At 34.6% G+C, this 18,474-nt stretch overlaps 1 protein-coding gene across 4 annotated transcripts; it reads left to right on the forward strand.

Annotated features, from left to right (window-relative positions):
• The first annotated feature begins 675 nt into the window (after positions 1-675).
• Positions 676-18,152, forward strand: LOC101203337 (dicer-like protein 4). 4 transcript variants are annotated; one of them, XM_031884470.1, is made up of 26 exons: positions 676-1,363; positions 1,439-1,494; positions 2,086-2,263; positions 3,129-3,239; positions 3,516-3,656; positions 3,750-3,822; positions 4,730-4,794; positions 5,724-5,867; positions 5,947-6,075; positions 7,854-7,995; positions 8,213-8,309; positions 8,889-9,081; positions 10,425-10,585; positions 10,673-10,879; positions 10,967-11,238; positions 11,314-11,585; positions 11,668-12,098; positions 12,251-12,351; positions 13,564-13,769; positions 13,855-14,064; positions 14,760-15,218; positions 15,332-15,604; positions 16,137-16,463; positions 17,020-17,341; positions 17,422-17,539; positions 17,698-18,152. In XM_031884470.1, exons 1-26 carry the CDS (start codon positions 1,328-1,330, stop codon positions 17,873-17,875), a joined length of 4,902 nt encoding a protein of 1,633 aa, XP_031740330.1. In that variant the 5' UTR covers positions 676-1,327; the 3' UTR covers positions 17,876-18,152. The 4 variants fall into 4 exon arrangements, with proteins under 4 accessions (XP_031740330.1, XP_011655835.1, XP_011655837.1 ...); XM_011657533.2 differs by having other exon boundaries at positions 676-1,494; XM_011657535.2 differs by having other exon boundaries at positions 676-1,494; positions 17,425-17,539.
• The last annotated feature ends 322 nt before the right edge of the window (positions 18,153-18,474 follow it).

Here is an 18,474-nt window from a genome sequence, read left to right on the forward strand (position 1 = left end):
AGGATCCATTTTTCTTGTAATTTAATGTTAAAAGATTGAAAATGAAAACAAAATAAAATTAAAAGACTTAAAACTAAACGGAATACAATTCAATTGGTAACACAAGTATAGCAAATCTTACTAAAAAGAAAAAAAAGTAGTCTATCAATTTTTGAATAATTTGTGTTTGGTCTATAAATTAAAAAAAATGTACATATTTAATCATTCAAATCATATAATCTGACCCATTTAGTTGAAGAGTTTTTCCCATTACATTTTTTGTCTGCCAATTTTTTTAGAAAAAAATTAAGAGGGGTTACAAATAACTTTATATTACTATTTTAAATGATTATATTTCTTTTCCAATGGAAAGAATATTTTTTAAAAGTACATTCTCTGCTAGATTAATTTATTTTAATTTTGAAGATCATATAATTGTTTTTTAAAAATTCAAAACATCTTAAAAACCTATTTTGGAATTAAAAATTCGAGAAAATGTAATATTCCAAGAAGAAAAGAAAAAAAAAGGTAATTTTCCAGAAAAGAAGAAAAAAGAAAAAGAAAAAGAAAAAGAAAAAGAAAAGAAAATCCCATTTATTAAAAGTTATAATAGGGTTAAAACAGACATTTTCTAACGGTACAGTTCACACCCGCCCCAACCCCTACAAAAACGGCGGTTCCCGTCATGCCGTGGAGAAAGAAACGGCGACGACCACCGCACGACCTTCCAAGAAAGAACCACAGCTTATATCGATAGTACGAAGACGAAGCAAAGCAACCCTCTTAATTACTATTATTATTAAAAAACCAAAAGCAGATTGACTTTGCCAAACGTTTTTTTCCATGAAAGAGAACTTGGGCGAGACCTTGGAAAACCTCGCGAACAAGCAATGAAACTTACATTACCAAGAAGAAACCCCGGTTTTCCGTTCAGTGTACACAAATTTCTATGAACAAACCCCACAATTTGCTTTTGAATCATCACCTTCTTCATTGCTCAGAGGACCGACCCCTATTCCATTCAGTGGTGGTAGTAACTTCTAGTGGAAGGAAATTAACTTGCTCACTAAGTTTGGAGTGACTGTATAGACTTTTTTTTTCTGGGTCTTGGCTGCTTGTGGTCTTCTTCTACAACGGGGGTCCCACTCATTGTACGGATATTCGTGTGCCCACCCAGAAACCAAGACATTATTCGCATAAGGAAGCACGTAGCGTAGTGTTTTTTCATTTTTACAGACTCTCTTCTTCTGCCGTGCTCTGCTTATTCCAGTATCTGACAAGCTCATTCATCTCTGTGGTGTCTTCCTTCTTTTCCATTTTTTTTTCTTTCTACTTGGAGTTGGGTTTTATGATGCCTGATGGGGAGACCAATCCTACGACTGAGGTCAGCGACAATTTTCGACCCACTAGTTTTGTGCCGGTCGAGAGATTAATGGGTCCGTCTTTGATGAATGATCAGGATGCGGGTTCAAGTACAAGAACATCAGAGAAAGATCCCAGGAGAATCGCAAGGAAGTAAGTTATTTAATGTCATCTCGTATGGTTATAAAGCTTCACTGCATTTTTTTGGTTGAACAAGCAGGAGAGTTTCTGTTCCTTGAGTGATTGGTGCATATTGTCAGTCACAAATGTCGTACTTAGAATTTAAAATTTGTTTAACGTTTACATGTTTTATTCATATGCAACAACTATGAACTATGAACTATGAACTATGAACTATGTTTCTAATGCTTTCATAAGTACAGATGATTGTTAATTTAACGTTCTAAGTAATGAATTTGCCAGATAATTGAAGTGCATATGCATGCATACCTCATACCTCATTCTTTAAGTTCACATTATAAGCAATTTTCTTGAAAATACTTGTCGAGTGAAACATTTGACTAATGGTCATACTTTTCTTGGACTTAATCTTGGGATCTTACTTAGCAGCCCACACCAACTACTTGTTTGTTTTTAAAGGAGCAGATGTCGTAGAACTGCTTAATGTTCCATCACTATCAGTTGTTTTTCCATTTTCCATTTTAAATTTGATGCAGTATCAGTGCTCTGCTACAACCTGAAAATGTTGTTGAAACATCATTTTTTTCATCTTTCTTTTTGTAGATATCAATTGGAGCTGTGCAAGAAAGCTTTGGAAGAGAATATCATTGTGTATCTTGGGACAGGCTGTGGGAAGACTCACATTGCTATTCTCCTGATATACGAGTTGAGCCACTTAATAAGGAGTTCACAGAATGGTATCTGTGTGTTTCTGGCTCCTACAGTTGCTTTAGTTCAACAGGTGTTGAAACTTGAATTATGCATAAATTTAGTGGATTTTTAATTTATTTATTCATTTTGATTAATAATTTTGTGGGAATAAATTGTTACACTTCTATCTCTGCCTTGTTGAACTGTGGAATGGTAGGGTGGCATGATCTCTTTTATCAGTTGGCTCCTGTTATTTTCATTGGTTTGATTTGCACTCTGATTTCAGTCCTTAAAATGGGTTTTGAAGTTGTTTTGTTCAAGTTCCACCAAGTACAACCATGCATTATATTGTAGTCAATAAAAGAGTCAGAAAGTTTCATTCATTTGAAGGTTGGCCCTTTGAACCTTAAACATGTGGGGCAAGCTAACTGCCAAATTGCAACTAAGCAAATCAAAAGGTGGGCGAAAGTTCGTATCTAAAAGAAAAAGAACCACATAGTGAGAATACGTTTTATACTTCTCATTAAGTGACTGCAAAAGGTGGATAGGGTTATATTTTGTCTTTTTTATTAAATATCTGGGAACAAATGAAAACCCAAATAATAAAAGGCCTCTATTGCTCTATATGGACAGAGAAACAAAAAAAGGTTTAGCGACTCCTTTGACTTCCTCACCAAGTTAACGAGATGTGAGCTTCAATAATAGTTAGACCCACAAAGAGTATAACCAATGAGTTCTAGCTCCTCGATCCTAATATAGGCCAGAACCTTTTTACCATTGTCTTTGATTATCTTTGTTTTTTCATCATAAACTTACTTTCTATATAATTACTCGTTTAATGCCAAAATTTATTTGCTTATATAAGTGATTTTAGATTAAATATTTTGATCACTTTCTGCTTGAGTGGTTCCAAAGCTCAATGTAAAGGCTTCTTTTTGTTCGTTATTGCATTTTAGCAAGCAAAAGTTATAGAAGACTCCTTAGATTTCAAAGTCAGGGTCTACTGTGGAGGTTCCAAAATCTTGAATAGTCATTATGACTGGGAAAGAGAGATGGAAGAATATGAGGTAACTATCCATTTTTATTGTTCCTCTTAATATATCTGTGATAGTTGCAAGGCTCGAGCAATATTTTCTTTTCTAGTCAGCCATACATGGCTGTTATTTTTTTCTTGAGATTGGAAAATCGTTAATATCATTGCATTATATACAGTGAGAGAGGATGAAAATAACTATTTTTATGATCATTTTGATCAATAGAATTGGATATTTTTAAGGTATTAAGGAAAAGGTTTCTTTAGCTACTTACTTCTCCATCTCATATACATGCTTGATCTTGTGCAGGTTTTTGTCATGACCCCTGAAATATTTCTGCGTAATTTATACCACTGCTATATCAAGATGGATTGTGTTGAGCTTCTAATATTTGATGAGTGCCATCATGCTCAAGTCAAAAGTGACCATTCTTATGCAGAAATCATGAGAGTAAGAGATTCTGTATGCATATAATACTTGGGGCAGATGGGTTGATATGGCCACTTAATTTCTTGATATAATTTATTTTCACATCTTCCATAGGTGTTCTATAAAGCAAATGATCCTAAACGACCTCGGATTTTTGGTATGACTGCATCTCCAGTTGTAGGAAAAGGTATTTCCTTTTATCAAATTTAGAAATTTCATTAGGCTGTGAACCTATTTGTGGGTTCCATTGGTTTATTTTTAATAACTGCAAAGGTTCTTAAGTTGGTACTGCTATGAATGCTTGGAATCTTTTATCATAAAGGTGTCCATGCTTTTCAGTTGTCAGTAATTTTTGTTTCTTTAGTGCTGCTATTTCATGTCTATGCATATTATTTCCATGAATGTTGCAATTTGTAAATGATGTTATTTATTTTCCTTAGATATACTTTCTCTAATTTGATAAGGGTTTTTGGTCTCTGGGTTCTTCTTCGGTTTAAAACTGAAATGGTCAATATCTTGGTGGGACAGTTGTGATCCTCAACTCGCAGTTGGTGGGTTGTGAGGTTGTTTTATTACACTGTAGACATTCCACCTTGCTCTTGTTGGCTCTTGATTTTGTTCTTTCTGGGATCTACTGGTGTTCAAGGTCTAGATACACCTTTTTGCATGGAAGAAGTTCTTCCTCTCAAGGGGGAAGGCTCTTTTAATTTCTGATGATAATGGGGAGGCTAATTTTGGTCTGAACTCAGTTAAGTGAATTTCTCAGTTTTTTGCCCACACTGGTATGATGCTGCATTTTAGAAAAACATTTGAAAGATTTTTTTGGGAATGATGGATGGAGAAAATTGCATCCGGTTTGGTGGAAAACAGTTATGAGAATGTGTAGTAGGGGGCATTCTTTGTATGGAGAACCTTGCCGATCATTGCTAATCTATGAAACCATTCCCAATGTTTTGGACTGTTCGTGACCATAATCCTTGGGTGTTTCAACTTTTTTGCTTGGGATACTTTCTACGCGATTGCAGATGACATGTCTTAGCTTTGCTTGCCAGTTTGGTTTTATTCTGATTCTACTTCTACTTCTACTAATTCAGGTGCTTGCCATCAGCAAAATTTATCTAGAAGCATCAATAGTCTCGAGAAGTTACTTGATGCAAAGGTGGGTTGTGGAGCAACCTGAGGTATATATATGTATATTTTAATCGAGAACACTGGATTTATTCTTTTGAATTGGAGCAATTTTCTGTTAGGTTTGGACTCCTTTTTTTTCAATCTTCTTCTCCCTGTTTCTTTCATTTTAGTCCCTATTGTTTGGAGAAAGTTAGAGTTTAGCCTATAATTTGATAAAACCTCACATATAGTCCTTATGATTTGACAGTCTTCATAAATAGTCCCTATGAGCTAAACTGTTTTCTATGATTTTAATAAACTAAAAGGACTAAATTATAGTTATAAACCATAGAAGCTAAACTCTATCCTTTTGAAACCATAGAGACCTATTTTGTAATTTAACCTAAAAATTTATATAATTATAATTTAGTATTCCTATATAATTTATAATACATATTATATTAAAAAAATGAATTGATTTTATAACATGACATTGTATTTCTAAATGTTTTTATATGCATTTAATATAATTCTGGTTTTTGAAATGTAAAATCCAAATTATGGATACAATGTTAACATAAAAAAGTTGTTTACAGAATTTGTACTGTTTGGTTCACAGAATCCAAAAACAGTTTTCAGAAACAGAATTCAGATTGTCTGTCAAAGGCATATCTACTGAACCCAGTGAATCTGAAAACATAAAACAAAATCCGGATTCTCTACAAACAAAAAAGGCTCTAAATTTCCTTAAAAACACCTAAAATTTGAACAAACATTGACAGCTGCGAATGAAACAGTCCAAGTAAGTTTTTTATACGATCAGTTTTGGAGTACTTCTGGGCATATGTACTTGTACAGTGATGCCACATTGCAGGATTACACTCTTTTATGAAGTCAAGGAAAATACTATGCTTCGCATTTAAATTTTGTTGATTGTTAAACATAATCTAGGAATAAAAATTGACTTTTCTTTCGTAGGTTTATTCAGTTGAAAATAGGGAAGAACTGCATGCATTTGTGTCATCACCACTTGTTAACATATATTATTATGGTCCTGTGGCAAATGGGTCTTCTAGCTCCTTTATGTCTTATTCTTCCCGACTTGAGGACGTTAAACGCAAGGTATTTTGACAATCAATCTTCGTTATAACTCTGTTATTGAGATAGAATTTCACTTCTTCCTTGTCTTGGACAAGAGCAGTGCATAGTGGCTCTTGGTCAGGTGAAAAGTGAGCATGAAGTTCTGTTGGCCACCAAGAAATTGTTGTTCAGAATGCATGAAAATATCCTATTTTGTTTGGAAAGCCTTGGTGTTTGGGGGGCATTGCAGGTAAGATTTTTCAGCAATCTAAATGCCGTTTTATGTCCCTATATTTGTTATCATATTTTTTCAATTTTTTGTTGCTTTGCGGTTAGAAGGGGCATATAGAAAGAGTTCAATTGTTCTATCTATAATAGAAAGGGTTTTTATTTTGGGTTTTCTTTTTTGGTGAGTGAGGGTAGTTGATCTAAATTGATTTTAGTAGACAAATATTTACTCAAATTCACACATTTTATCCTTTGCTCTTGTTGTTGATGCACAAACAAATAAATGATGTAGTTGTCTTCTTTTCTTTAATTGTGCTGGAAGATGTACTTCCTAACTCATCTCTAGAGGGGTGGAAAGAAACAAAGACTATAGCGAAGGTTTCTATGTTCATAGAAATAGGTTCACTTTTCACCTGAACATTATCTTGAGTTATTTTATGTCAATGTTTGGGCCAATATTGACATGAATAATGGTGTGTGTTAACTGTAATTTCTCTAACCTTGGAGGTGGGCCCAAATTACACGATGTAAGATTTCCATGTTGTCTCATCCTTAATTAGATCTCTTTTTGGGACATAATCCTAGAAAAACTATGGGCAAACAATTTGGGTTTTTGAAATTGTGCTTGTTTTCTTACATTTTCTCCCCAATGTTCTTAACTTTTTTGAAGAAACATCTGAATTCTTATTTCAAAAACAAAAACAAAATTTTAAAATTTTCACAAAAAAGTTTCTAAAACTATCTCTCTTTAGTTTTCAAAAAACTTGGCATTAACCAAAAAATCTATGGGTGGAATGAGTGTTTGTAAGCTTAAGTTTCAAAAATAAAAAATCAAATGGTTATCAAATGGGGCCTCATAAATTGATTAAACTATGAATTCCCCAAGCATGTGTCAGTGTATGGATGAGCCTTGGGTTAAAGAAAAGATTAAACAATGAAAATGATTAGAAGAAAGTAATGGGAATAAAGAACTGCAAATGGACAAAAGAGAAAATTAGTTTGGCAGATAATAGTAGGGCATCTAGTGTATGGTTATTATTTACCTCAATTTTGTGGTTATTTTTATCCAGAAAAAGAGAGGTTATTATGTCTTTGAAGGTCCTTGAAGCTCTAAATACTGATGGCTGGTTTCTTTATTAATGAGATATTTTGCCAAGGCCACCCATATTATTTACATGGTCATGGAGAAGGAGCAGAGACCCCAGGGTATGGGTAGTTGTTGTTCCTTCTATAGGATATTGTTTCTGGGTGATTTGATTTTTCTGGTAGTCGTACAAATTATTAGATTGTAGCAGAGGGAATGTGTAACCAGAGGGAAGTGAGCAAAGACAGTTGAAATTGTTTTTGTAGAAAAGTCTAATATCATCTTGCTAAGATCGTATTGACAATAATTAAAGGAGTTAATAGTTCACTACCATTTCAAGAGGATGGCACTCTCCCTTGCTGTGAAATACTAATCACCAGCTATTACATGAAATACTAATCACCAGCTATTACATGAAATACCAGGATTCTGTGAATACACGAAAAACATTAATATATACAAACAGCAGCCTCCAACTAAGTGGGTGAATGTTCACTTTTGCCCCTCCTAACATATCTATTAATAAATGGGGGTCTAACAAAGAGTTTCAAGTCTCTTGAATGCATGAAGATCAAGAGATTTCACCTTTTGAGATCTAAGATCGATGATTCTTTGTGGAAATTTTCTGTCGTTTCTTTTCTATCTGTTCTCTACATACTATTTTATGTGTCTTCATATTAGCTTTACTTATTCTCTTTTTTTGTCCGTTTCCTTAGGCTTGTAAAATTCTCCTTAGTGGAGATAACTCTGAGCGAAGTGAACTGATAGAGGCAGCAGAGAGAAACCCAAAAAATGACTCCTTAAGTGATAGGTACCTTAATCAAGCTGCTGAAATTTTTGCATCAGGTTGCAAGAAAGGTACTTAAAATTTCTTATGGAGCAGATTAGATTTGTATTCCTCTCTGATTTATAGCTGTTATCCTCTTTTCTATGTTCTGATGCTCCATTCTACAGTTAGGCACTATGTACAGTTTTTAATTGATGTATTTGTGCTATCAACACTAACTGTTATCAGTTATGCCATGATAACTTTGTGCGCCCATAACTGAGATATTTTCTCTTTCTTTTCCTGTAGATGGTGGAATCTCAGATATGTTAAATGTTGATATTTTAGAGGATCCCTTTTTCTCAAAGAAGCTTCTACGGCTTATTGGAATTCTTTCTTCCTTCAGGTCAGAATTGAAACTGTTACTGTCTACCATTGCTTTTATGTTTTATTGTTGTCTTTATGGAAGTGATAGATACAAATATGTTCTGCAAATGAGCAGCAGCTGTTCTCCAATTATCTTCAATATATATATTCCAAAAGGTGTTTACTTCTCTCTCTCCCCTCTTTAACATGACTATGCTGACAATTACCCCCTCCCCTCAAGATAAGAGGCAGAGAGAGAAAGAGAGATGTAACCACTTTTTGGGATGTATATATTGAAGATAATTGGAGAGCAGCTGCTGCTCATTTGCAGAATATTTTTGTATCTAGGTTGTTACTGATGAATATCTATTATTAGTATTATATGTTTAAAAGGGATTTTGTTATGTTCAAATGTGTATGCTGTAATCTTATTACTAAGACCCAGTGTATAACTACGTACATATGTACACAAGTATTAGGGCGTGGCTAGATCTTCCTAGCAGGCTAACAGCTTTGCACAGCTTATGTCTTTGGCATATCCTTAATTTGTATAAAGAAAGTGAATTTCTTGTAAAAGCTACTAAAAACCTGTTACTTTCTCTTTGTTTCTTCATTTCAGGCAACAACTCAATATGAAATGTATAATTTTTGTGAATAGAATAGTTATAGCTCGGTCCTTGTCATACATACTTCAGAATCTAAATTTTTTGGCATATTGGAAGTGTGATTTTCTTGTTGGTGTACACTCAAAATTGAGGAGCATGTCAAGGAAGACCATGAACCATATTCTTACAAAATTCCGATCAGGGGAGGTAAGTTGTAACACCCCCCCCCCCCCCCCCACCACAATCCACACACCAAAATACGCACGTGCACACCACCTTGGACAAGTGTGGTCAGTTATCTTCTTTTGTATGATTATGTGCTTCTGCTTGCCATTTTCTGTATTGTTTATTTTTGAGGGGTTGATAAATGTTCATGACTAATCGTTTGATTATGAACATTAATGGTCCACTGATTCAGAAAAAAAAAATACAATAAAAGTATGTATTGGGGTGGAGAGGAAATCACCAATGATCACAATATAAGTAATATTTTAAACAAGGGTTCACTCTCTCTCAGCCTCTTGATAAAAAACAAGAAAAGGACATAAGTGTCTTCTTTGATAATTATTTTATAATAATAATAATCTATTATCACTTTAATGACCGAGTAATTATAGTAACTCTTCAAGAAACTTCAGTCAGTTAGGAAATCAAAATACACTAGGTCCATATAATTATATGCATTTTACTCGGAATCTCTTGATAATTTTTGCTTCTTTATAATCCCATTCTCTGAAAAGGTGCTCCAGACACATTTACCTACACAATTCTAGCCCTTTTCTTGAAGCTGCAATCTCCCTACACCTTCGTATGCTTATGATTATTATTATTCCTGTTTTTTCAAACAATGTTGGGTTGTGACACATCATGGTTCAACCTTTCAGAGTAGTTCCTAAAGGGAAGTATGGCCTGTGGACCATCGTAACTTTACTTTCTGCATGGATATTTTCTTCACTTTGCATTAGTATTTCATGCTTGAAAATACTCCTGTGCATACAAAATGTCAAACATACAGAACATCTTTTTTCAGGAAGTTGAATGAAAATATCATAAAAAAGGAGTAATGACAACACACACAGTACTTGTAAAAGATGATGAATCCCCATCATCTACAAATAACTTGAAATAAGTTGATTAACCTCATTGTGGCTCCTTTTGGAGCCAATATATGTATTTTCATTTTTTCTTAGTTAGCTATTAAATTACTCCTAATCCCAAAACAAAACTTCATTTTTTTAAGTTAGGGTAAATTTAGATATTTAGTCATATGAGTGCAACAAATAGACTGTAAATACTGGAATGAGCATTGATAATGATTAAGTTTTTTACTCGTCTCCTATTTCAAGATCATGTTAAACTATCATCAGTTTTACAAGCTTAAACCATTACAAGATGATGAATTTATTTAATCATTTCACTTATTTTTTACATTAGCGAAAGCCTTGTTTCTGATTATTTTTAACCTCTTCTAGCATGTTGAAGCTAATGGTTGTTTTGAACTTGAAAGAGTTAAGTTTATGATTAATCCTTATGGCTCATTGCTCTGGCAGCTAAACCTCTTGATCGCTACAAAGGTTGGTGAAGAAGGGCTTGATATTCAGACTTGCTGTCTTGTCATACGATTTGATCTTCCTGAAACAGTATCTAGCTTTATCCAATCAAGAGGTCGAGCACGAATGCCTCAGTCTGAATATGCATTCCTTGTTGATAGGTTCTCTTATCTTTTTTTCCCTCTTCAAATTACAGCCATTTTTAAAAACTAATATTCCTTAGTTGATCAAATTATTCCATTTCTCAGTGGGAATGAAAAGGAGCTAGGATTGATAAATGAATTTCGAAAAGATGAAAATCGGATGAACAGAGAAATTTATTCTCGCTCGTCCAATGAGACATTTGATAGTCATGAAGAAAGCATCTATAGAGTGGCTTCAACTGGTGCATCTATTACTTCTGGACGTAGTATATCCTTACTGCATGAATATTGCTCAAAACTTCCACATGACGAGTGAGCAAAATTTTCTCCCATACTAGATTACATGTTCAATTTATTTTTAACAATGTCTAAACTTTTGCAATATTCTTCTATGAACAGTTACTTCGACCCCAAGCCACAGTTTTCCTATTATGATGATTTAGGAGGGACTGTATGTCATGTAAATCTACCCTCCAATGCACCGATCCCCCAAATTGTCAGCAGATCACAATCTTCCAAGGATGCTGCTAAAAAGGATGCTTGTCTAAAAGCTGTAGAGGAATTGCATAAACTTGGTGCTCTCAGTGACTATCTCTTGCCCATGAGAGGCAGAGGGAGTGCCAATGAACAGGAATCAGGACTTAACTCCTCCGATTCTGACAGCTCCGAAGGTTCACTTAAGTAATTCCCTGGTTTTTAATTTTAAGTTTATGGATCTTGGTTGATATTTGTAAGCATGGATGCAGATGAGACTTCACGTCGAGAACTTCACGAGATGATATTTCCTGCTGCTCTAAAAGAGTCTTGGACTGGTTCTGGATATCTTGTTCTTTACTGTTACCATATAAAATGTACTCCAGATCCCAGAGATAGAAACTACAAAGAATTCGGTTTATTTGTGAAGGCACCACTACCCCAGGAGGCTGAGAGAATGGGCCTTGAGCTTCATCTTGCACGTGGACGATCTGTAATGGTAAATTTAATACCATCAGGGGTTGTGGAGCTTTTGGAGGAGGAGGTAAATGGTTTATCTGCTGACTCTGGAATAGATTACTCTCTTATAACTTTTATAACTTACCCTAAGTGTCTTTATTTTCCAGATTACCCAGGCAGAGAGTTTTCAGGAGATGTTTCTTAAGGTCATTTTAGACAGATTAGAATTTGTTCAGGAGTACATTCCTTTGAGGAATAATGCCTCTAGATCTGTTTCATCATCTTACTTGTTGCTTCCTATGATTTTTCATGATAATGAGGGATCACTTTTCATAGATTGGAATGTTATTAGAAGATGTTTGTCCTCCAAAATTTTCCAAAATGATGCATGCCTTATTGTCAAGGGAACTGCTTCATCGGATACCCACCTGATGCTTTATGATGGCCATAGAAGGTCAAGTGATATTGAGAATAGTTTAGTGTATGTCCCCTACAAGGGTGAATTCTTTTTTGTTACTAACATCGAGAGGGGGAAGAATGGACACAGTCAATACAAGAACTCAGGCTTCTCTAGTCATTTTGAGCATTTAAAGACAAAGTAGGTTTCTCTGGACTTGGATTTATCTAATGCTTCTAAAGTCGATATGCAGTACCATTGGTTCTAGTTTTTTTTATCGTTGTGTTCCTATATCTTTATTAGTTCTTATCTGTATTACATTCATAAAGTTTTTGTATAAATGTTGTGATCAGGTTTGGCATTCATCTTAACTACCCTGAGCAGCCTCTTCTTCGTGCAAAACCTCTGTTCCTTTTGCACAACTGGCTTCATAATAGAAAGAGGGAAGATTCTGGTAATATTCTTAGTTCTTTTGTTACATAGACTTGTAATTTTCATTTAAGTCTGCTGCATTCAACGTTTGGATATAGGTGCTTGAATAGTCAGATTGAGCTTTCATTTCTGTACTCATTTTTTGTCATCTTTTGTCACGTTGCTCAGTCAGCACTCAACACTTGAGGTTTTTTTTTAAAGTTTTTTTTTTTTAAAAAAATTAGTTTATTTCATTTTATTGTTCTATTAAATGATATTTTTTTTGGCTCTTTACCAGAGTTATAAATTCACTTTGATGCTTGATTATATTAACCGAATATTTTCCTTTCGATTCGATGGAAAGCTTCTCCATTGTGTTCTATTTTTGATCTTTTATCACGCTTATCTTTGCAAGATACTTGTATGAACTGGGAGGTCCTTGTAACTTCGTCTCAGTTGTGTGCATACTTTTATGGTTATTATTTTCTTTACGCTTTCATTGGAAGTGTATATCTTTGACTTCTGCCTTTTCTCATTAATTTAATGAGTTTCATTTTTATTATAAAAAAGAAGGGAACTGATTTTTTCTTTGCTGAAAGAATCACCAAAAGAATAAAGGGTGTTTCTGTTAATCTCAACATACGAAAGTATTCCATCGTTCAAAGTTTATTGAAAGGAAATTCCTGGATGAAGAATGTTGAGCCTCTCCCTGACCACAGTAAATGTATAAAAGACTATACACCCTTCCCTTCTCATAGTAATTTACATAATTCCCTAGACCAATCACAATGCATTTATCAAGTAGATCTTTCTTCAATTACTCTCATTTAATGGCTATCTTCCTTGCTCTCTTCCCTACCTTTCTGTCGAAATACTTGAAATATATGGGTGGTCAATCAGTTTCCAATTTTATTGTCACGATTTGGTATTAACAAGTTCAATTACAATACAACATTTAATCAGTTGCAAACTATTTAATTAACCCCTCATTAGCCATAACCACATATTTGGATATTGTATACTGCATACGCTTTTTTCCATCTGCTAACTGTATTAGGATCAAAGTATCTTAGATATTTATGTCGAGGAAGCTTAATAAGAAAGGTTTGTCTCTTTTAATAAAACTAAGAAAGGCAGATGAATAATCAATAATTAACGGAAAAATGCTTTTGTTTAGTTTTGAAGCTGGCTTAGTCCTTTTATTTGCGTTTATTTTTAAAAATAATTTAGAAGTTCTATATCTTGCTCGATACAGAAGCGCGTCATCTGGAAGAATATTTTATTGAATTACCTCCCGAGGTTTGTCAGTTGAAAATAATCGGATTTTCAAAAGATATTGGAAGCTCCATATCTTTGTTGCCATCAATTATGCATCGTCTGGAAAATTTGCTTGTTGCTATTGAATTGAAATGTAGGCTAGCAGCTGCTTTTCCAGCGGGTGCTGAGGTTACTGCGAACAGAGTGGGTTGCTTTGTCTTGCACTTTCAATTTCTCCAGATATTTTGGTTCTGTTCATGCCTTTAATAGCTGTGAGTTTTCCTGTTAGATTCTGGAAGCACTCACCACTGAGAAGTGCCAGGAACGCATTTCCCTGGAAAGGCTTGAAATACTTGGCGATTCTTTCCTTAAATTTGCAGTAGCAAGGTACCTTTTTCTTACCCATGACAAATTCGACGAAGGAGAACTTACAAGAAGACGTTCTTATTTGGTGAAAAATTTCAATTTGCTCAAGCTAGCAACTAGAAAGAATTTGCAGGTATGATGGATGTGATCTTCAACTCCTAGGTGCTATTGTTAAGTTGATTCACCATTTAACTGTCTATGCCTTTTGTGTTTCTTAAAAATGTAAACAGAAACTAAACTTTTGCTCTGTTTATAATTTATTATTATGATTCCTCTGTTTGGTTACTTCTCTATATACTCTCTGAAGTGAGGTTGTTAGTAATTGTTTGATCATGTGTCCTGTCCTATGAGTTGAACTATCGGTGTTGAAAATTTTGGAGCATTGATTGTGGACAAGTAATTCTGACTTAGTTGCTTTATTATTCCTTTTTTACTATGATTAGGGGTGACATGAGTGTAATGAAATTGATCTCTGTTTAATATATTTGATAAACTTTGATGATTGATTTTCAGATTTAGAATTTGACTTTATTTGAACAAGTCCGTAGATTCAGCGAAGTGACTCTTCTACATCTTCCCTAATTGCACACCTTGTTAGGTCAAATTTCAATGACCATGAGCAAATCTTTTTATAGGCAGTTCTTAATAACCGGGCTTGAGCCAAATAATGGCATTGTGCATATACATCCTGAGATTGATCAACAGATGTTGACATTTATGATTTTTTTTTTTTTTTTTTTAATGGATAGGCATGGGCATTTATTAGTCACTTGCTTACACTCTTTCCATGGATTATAATATCAGTCCGTGTGACGTTTCTTTCTTCAGGTATATATACGTGATCAGCCATTTGAACCTAGTCAATTTTATTTACTTGGTCGTCCTTGCCCAAGAATTTGTAACGAGGAAACTAGTAAAGATATTCATTCTCACGATGATGCAACAAATAATGCAAAAGCCAATGAGACCAAGTGCAGCAAAGGCCACCATTGGTTACAAAAGAAAACGATCAGTGATGTGGTTGAAGCTCTGGTAGGAGCATTCCTAGTTGACAGTGGCTTCAAAGCTGCAATTGCATTTCTCAAATGGATCGGCATACAAGTAGAATTTGAAGCTTCACTAGTTACCGATGCTCTCATGGCAAGCAATGCTTACGTCCTACTTGCAGATAGTATAGACATTTCTGCACTTCAAAATTCATTAGGCCATCGGTTTCTCCATAAAGGTCTGCTGCTTCAGGCACTCGTTCATCCATCTTACCACAAGCACGGAGGAGGATGTTATCAGGTATCAACTTTCTCTTTCCATCTCAAATGGTACGCTATAATCTGCATTTCTTCTTAACTAGTATTTCTACTTAACGTTGCCATTTTATTGATCATTGCTTTGGGTTTGACCAGAGATTAGAGTTTCTTGGAGATGCTGTCCTGGATTACTTGATCACATCATATCTATATTCAGCGTATCCTAAGCTGAAGCCAGGTCAATTGACAGATTTGAGATCAGTGTTTGTGAGGAATGAGGCTTTTGCCAATGTTGCAGTAGATAGATTCTTCTACAAGTTCCTGCTTTGCGATTCTACTAGCCTTCTAAGTGATATAAAAAGTTATGTACACTTCATTAAAGCACCTCCTTTTGAAAGGGATTCACTTGAGCAGCCGAGATGTCCAAAGGTATTTGATACACATCGAAGGCATAACTTTAAACAATACAAGGATTATCATGTGGATATTTTTAGTGACTAGGAATGTCTATCAAATAAAGTTCAGGCTCTAGATCATACACGTCTCTATTGTTTCATTTCATTTATATGTTTTAGTGACCCTCTTGCATTTAGAAACTACTTTTGCATAATTATTCTACTTTACTTAGAAGCAAAAGAAATTCCATTTGCCAACATAAGCATAGTTCAACTAACTGAAACATGTACTATCAACCTCGAGGTCTGAAGTTCAATCCCCTACCCCACATATTATCAAGAAAAAAAAAAAAGAAATTCCATTCATTGGAGTTGCCAAAGAACCCTTATATACAAACCTCTTGTGTCTTTATGTATGTAAATCCTGAGGAAAAGATAGTACTTTGACTTTCTTTACGTCCCGAGGAAAAGTGAGTGCTTAGGGTTTAGGGAATGAGTTTGTCATGTTGGAGTTTCAGGAAAGTATTTTCCTTTGTTTGCTAATTCAGTGTTGCTTCTTACTGCAGGCTTTGGGAGACTTGGTTGAATCTAGTGTTGGGGCCGTTCTTGTTGATACAGGGTTTGACATGAACTGTGTTTGGAAGATAATGTTATCTTTTATTGATCCTATTATGAGCTTTTCAGGCTTCCAGCTTAGTCCTATTCGGGACATAACAGAATTTTGTCAAAATTGTGGCTGGAAACTAAAGTTTAATTCATCTAAAATGGAAGGATATTATTCAGTCAAAGCAGAGGTGAAAGGAGGCAACTTTCATGCCACTGCTTCTGCAGCCAACCGTCGAAAGAAAGATGCCGCGAAAATTGCTGCAAACTTAATACTCACAAAGCTGAAGGTGCGTATTAATATTGCTGCAAACTTAATACTTCTACGGTGCTTTTATGCCAAAGAACCATCTGCATTCTTTTTCTTTACCATAAAAAGGCAATGAATATCATTGGAGTTTTTAGTGTTTGTTTACACTTCAATTTTTGGATTTTTTTTTTTTTGGTACTAATCTGAATCAGTTGATTTTTTTGGTGTTTCCTGTCTTTCATTTATCGATGAAATATTTATTTCTTTTAAAAAACATCCTTTTTATTTTTCTAAATTGTCGATCACAATCAAATAACTTTGGTTGTCTTTCTGAGCAAGGAATCTTTTAACTCTGGAGTTTAGATTTTGGAACTAATTGATTGTCATTATGAGTTGGATTATTTGAGGACATGAAAAAACAAAATCAAGTTTAATTTTGTTTTTATTTGTGGTCTGATCAACTATTTCGACCATTTATGTTTATACCTGTATTATTATTACATGTGTTTGCAGTACTGCATGAACCCTTGACTTGCTAAGCGTATCTTTTCCTACTTCTAAATGATTTTAGCAAATTTCTTAACTTATCGCTGCAGGCCAAGGGATTCATACCTGAGGTCAATTCATTAGAAGAGATTTTAAAGTCAAGCAAGAAGATGGAACCTAAGTTGATTGGTTATGATGAAACACCCTCGATCACGATTGATCAAGTTGACAATGGTCATAGAACATTAAATGTGCTAGAATTTTCTAGTGAACACTCGGATCCACGCATGCACTGTGTGGTTGACAATTCTGAACCAGTACGCATTACACGGATAAGCAAAATGCTGGTTTCTTCATCCCGAACTGCAGGGGAACAACTGAAGCCGGCTTTTGAAGGTCATGATAGTCCAACAGACTTGCAGTCATCATCAGGTTAATACCGTGGCTGTACACTACTGTTCTTGGAGGGATATTATTGTGTCGAATTATTTTCTAATGCAGAGTGATCTCAGTAGGTCGGTCGGGGAAAACAACGGCAAGATCCCGTCTGTATGAAGTCTGTGCTGCGAACCATTGGAACCGCCCTTCCTTTGATTGTATGAATGAGGAAGGACCAAGCCATTTAAAGATGTAAGTCCTTGCCTTGATGAACGCTACAATCTGGGAATATGCATAGTAGAAGAACTGAAAAGGGCTGGGATTTTATAGTTTAGTTTTTAGAAAGTTGTTCAATTAGATTTGCCATTCTTAAAAGTAGGTAGTCCAATTATGATTCAATTTTCTTACAGGTTTACTTACAAGGTTGTATTAGAGATTGAAGAAGCCCCTGATACGATTTTTGAGTTCTTCGGAGCACCTCATTTGAAAAAGAAGGCTGCAGCTGAGCATGCGGCCGAAGCAGCTCTTTGGTACTTGGAGAAGGGAGGATACTGGCTGGGACAGACTGATACAATAAGCGATGACTGAAAGCCATTTCGTGTGGATAGCTAATGTAAAACTCTAGTAGAATAGAACCATATGAATAGCCATGTAAAGATTGTATAGAACAGTTGTAACTATTTTATCAATTCTGGGTGGGAGTCTTGTGTACGTAGTTATTCATGTAATTTATCCATTTATTATATTATGTGTTGTAACTTGTAAGATGTAAGTTGCGGACAAACTATTGGACAAATATGTGAGTTGTACTACTCATTATTATTAAATCTGATTAAATTACAAAATTCAGTTCCGAATTACGATATTTGTGTTGGTTTTATTAGAAACTTTGATATGTTATCATCTTTTATATTTCGAGTCAAATAATATAGGCAAATGTTTCTAGTAAAGACTCAAAAAGTACATGTTATCTGAGCTACACATGTGTATCATTCTTTAATTCAACAAAATAGGAGACTTCAAACATAAGCAATACTAATTCTTTAAGAATTTAAATCATCACATCAACTAAATATTTTTTAAAATGAGAAAGGTGTACAGACCATATTGTAATTATGAGATTTGTTATAATTACCTTCAACTTTTAATTTGATCCACTATTGAATTGTTACAAATATCTCTAAACT

The sequence above is a fragment of the Cucumis sativus genome, chromosome 1 (genome assembly GCF_000004075.3).
Source record: "Cucumis sativus cultivar 9930 chromosome 1, Cucumber_9930_V3, whole genome shotgun sequence".
In the NCBI taxonomy this organism is placed as follows: Eukaryota; Viridiplantae; Streptophyta; class Magnoliopsida; order Cucurbitales; family Cucurbitaceae; genus Cucumis; species Cucumis sativus.

Excerpts from the sequence above, each read along its gene's own strand:
- LOC101203337 (XM_011657533.2), top strand. The coding sequence starts at position 1,328 with ATGATGCCTGATGGGGAGACCAATCCTACGACTGAGGTCAGCGACAAT. Across the intron at positions 3,657-3,749 it reads CTTATGCAGAAATCATGAGA|GTGTTCTATAAAGCAAATGA; the intron begins GTAAGAGATTCT and ends CATCTTCCATAG. Across the intron at positions 17,342-17,421 it reads AGACTTGCAGTCATCATCAG|TAGGTCGGTCGGGGAAAACA; the intron begins GTTAATACCGTG and ends GAGTGATCTCAG.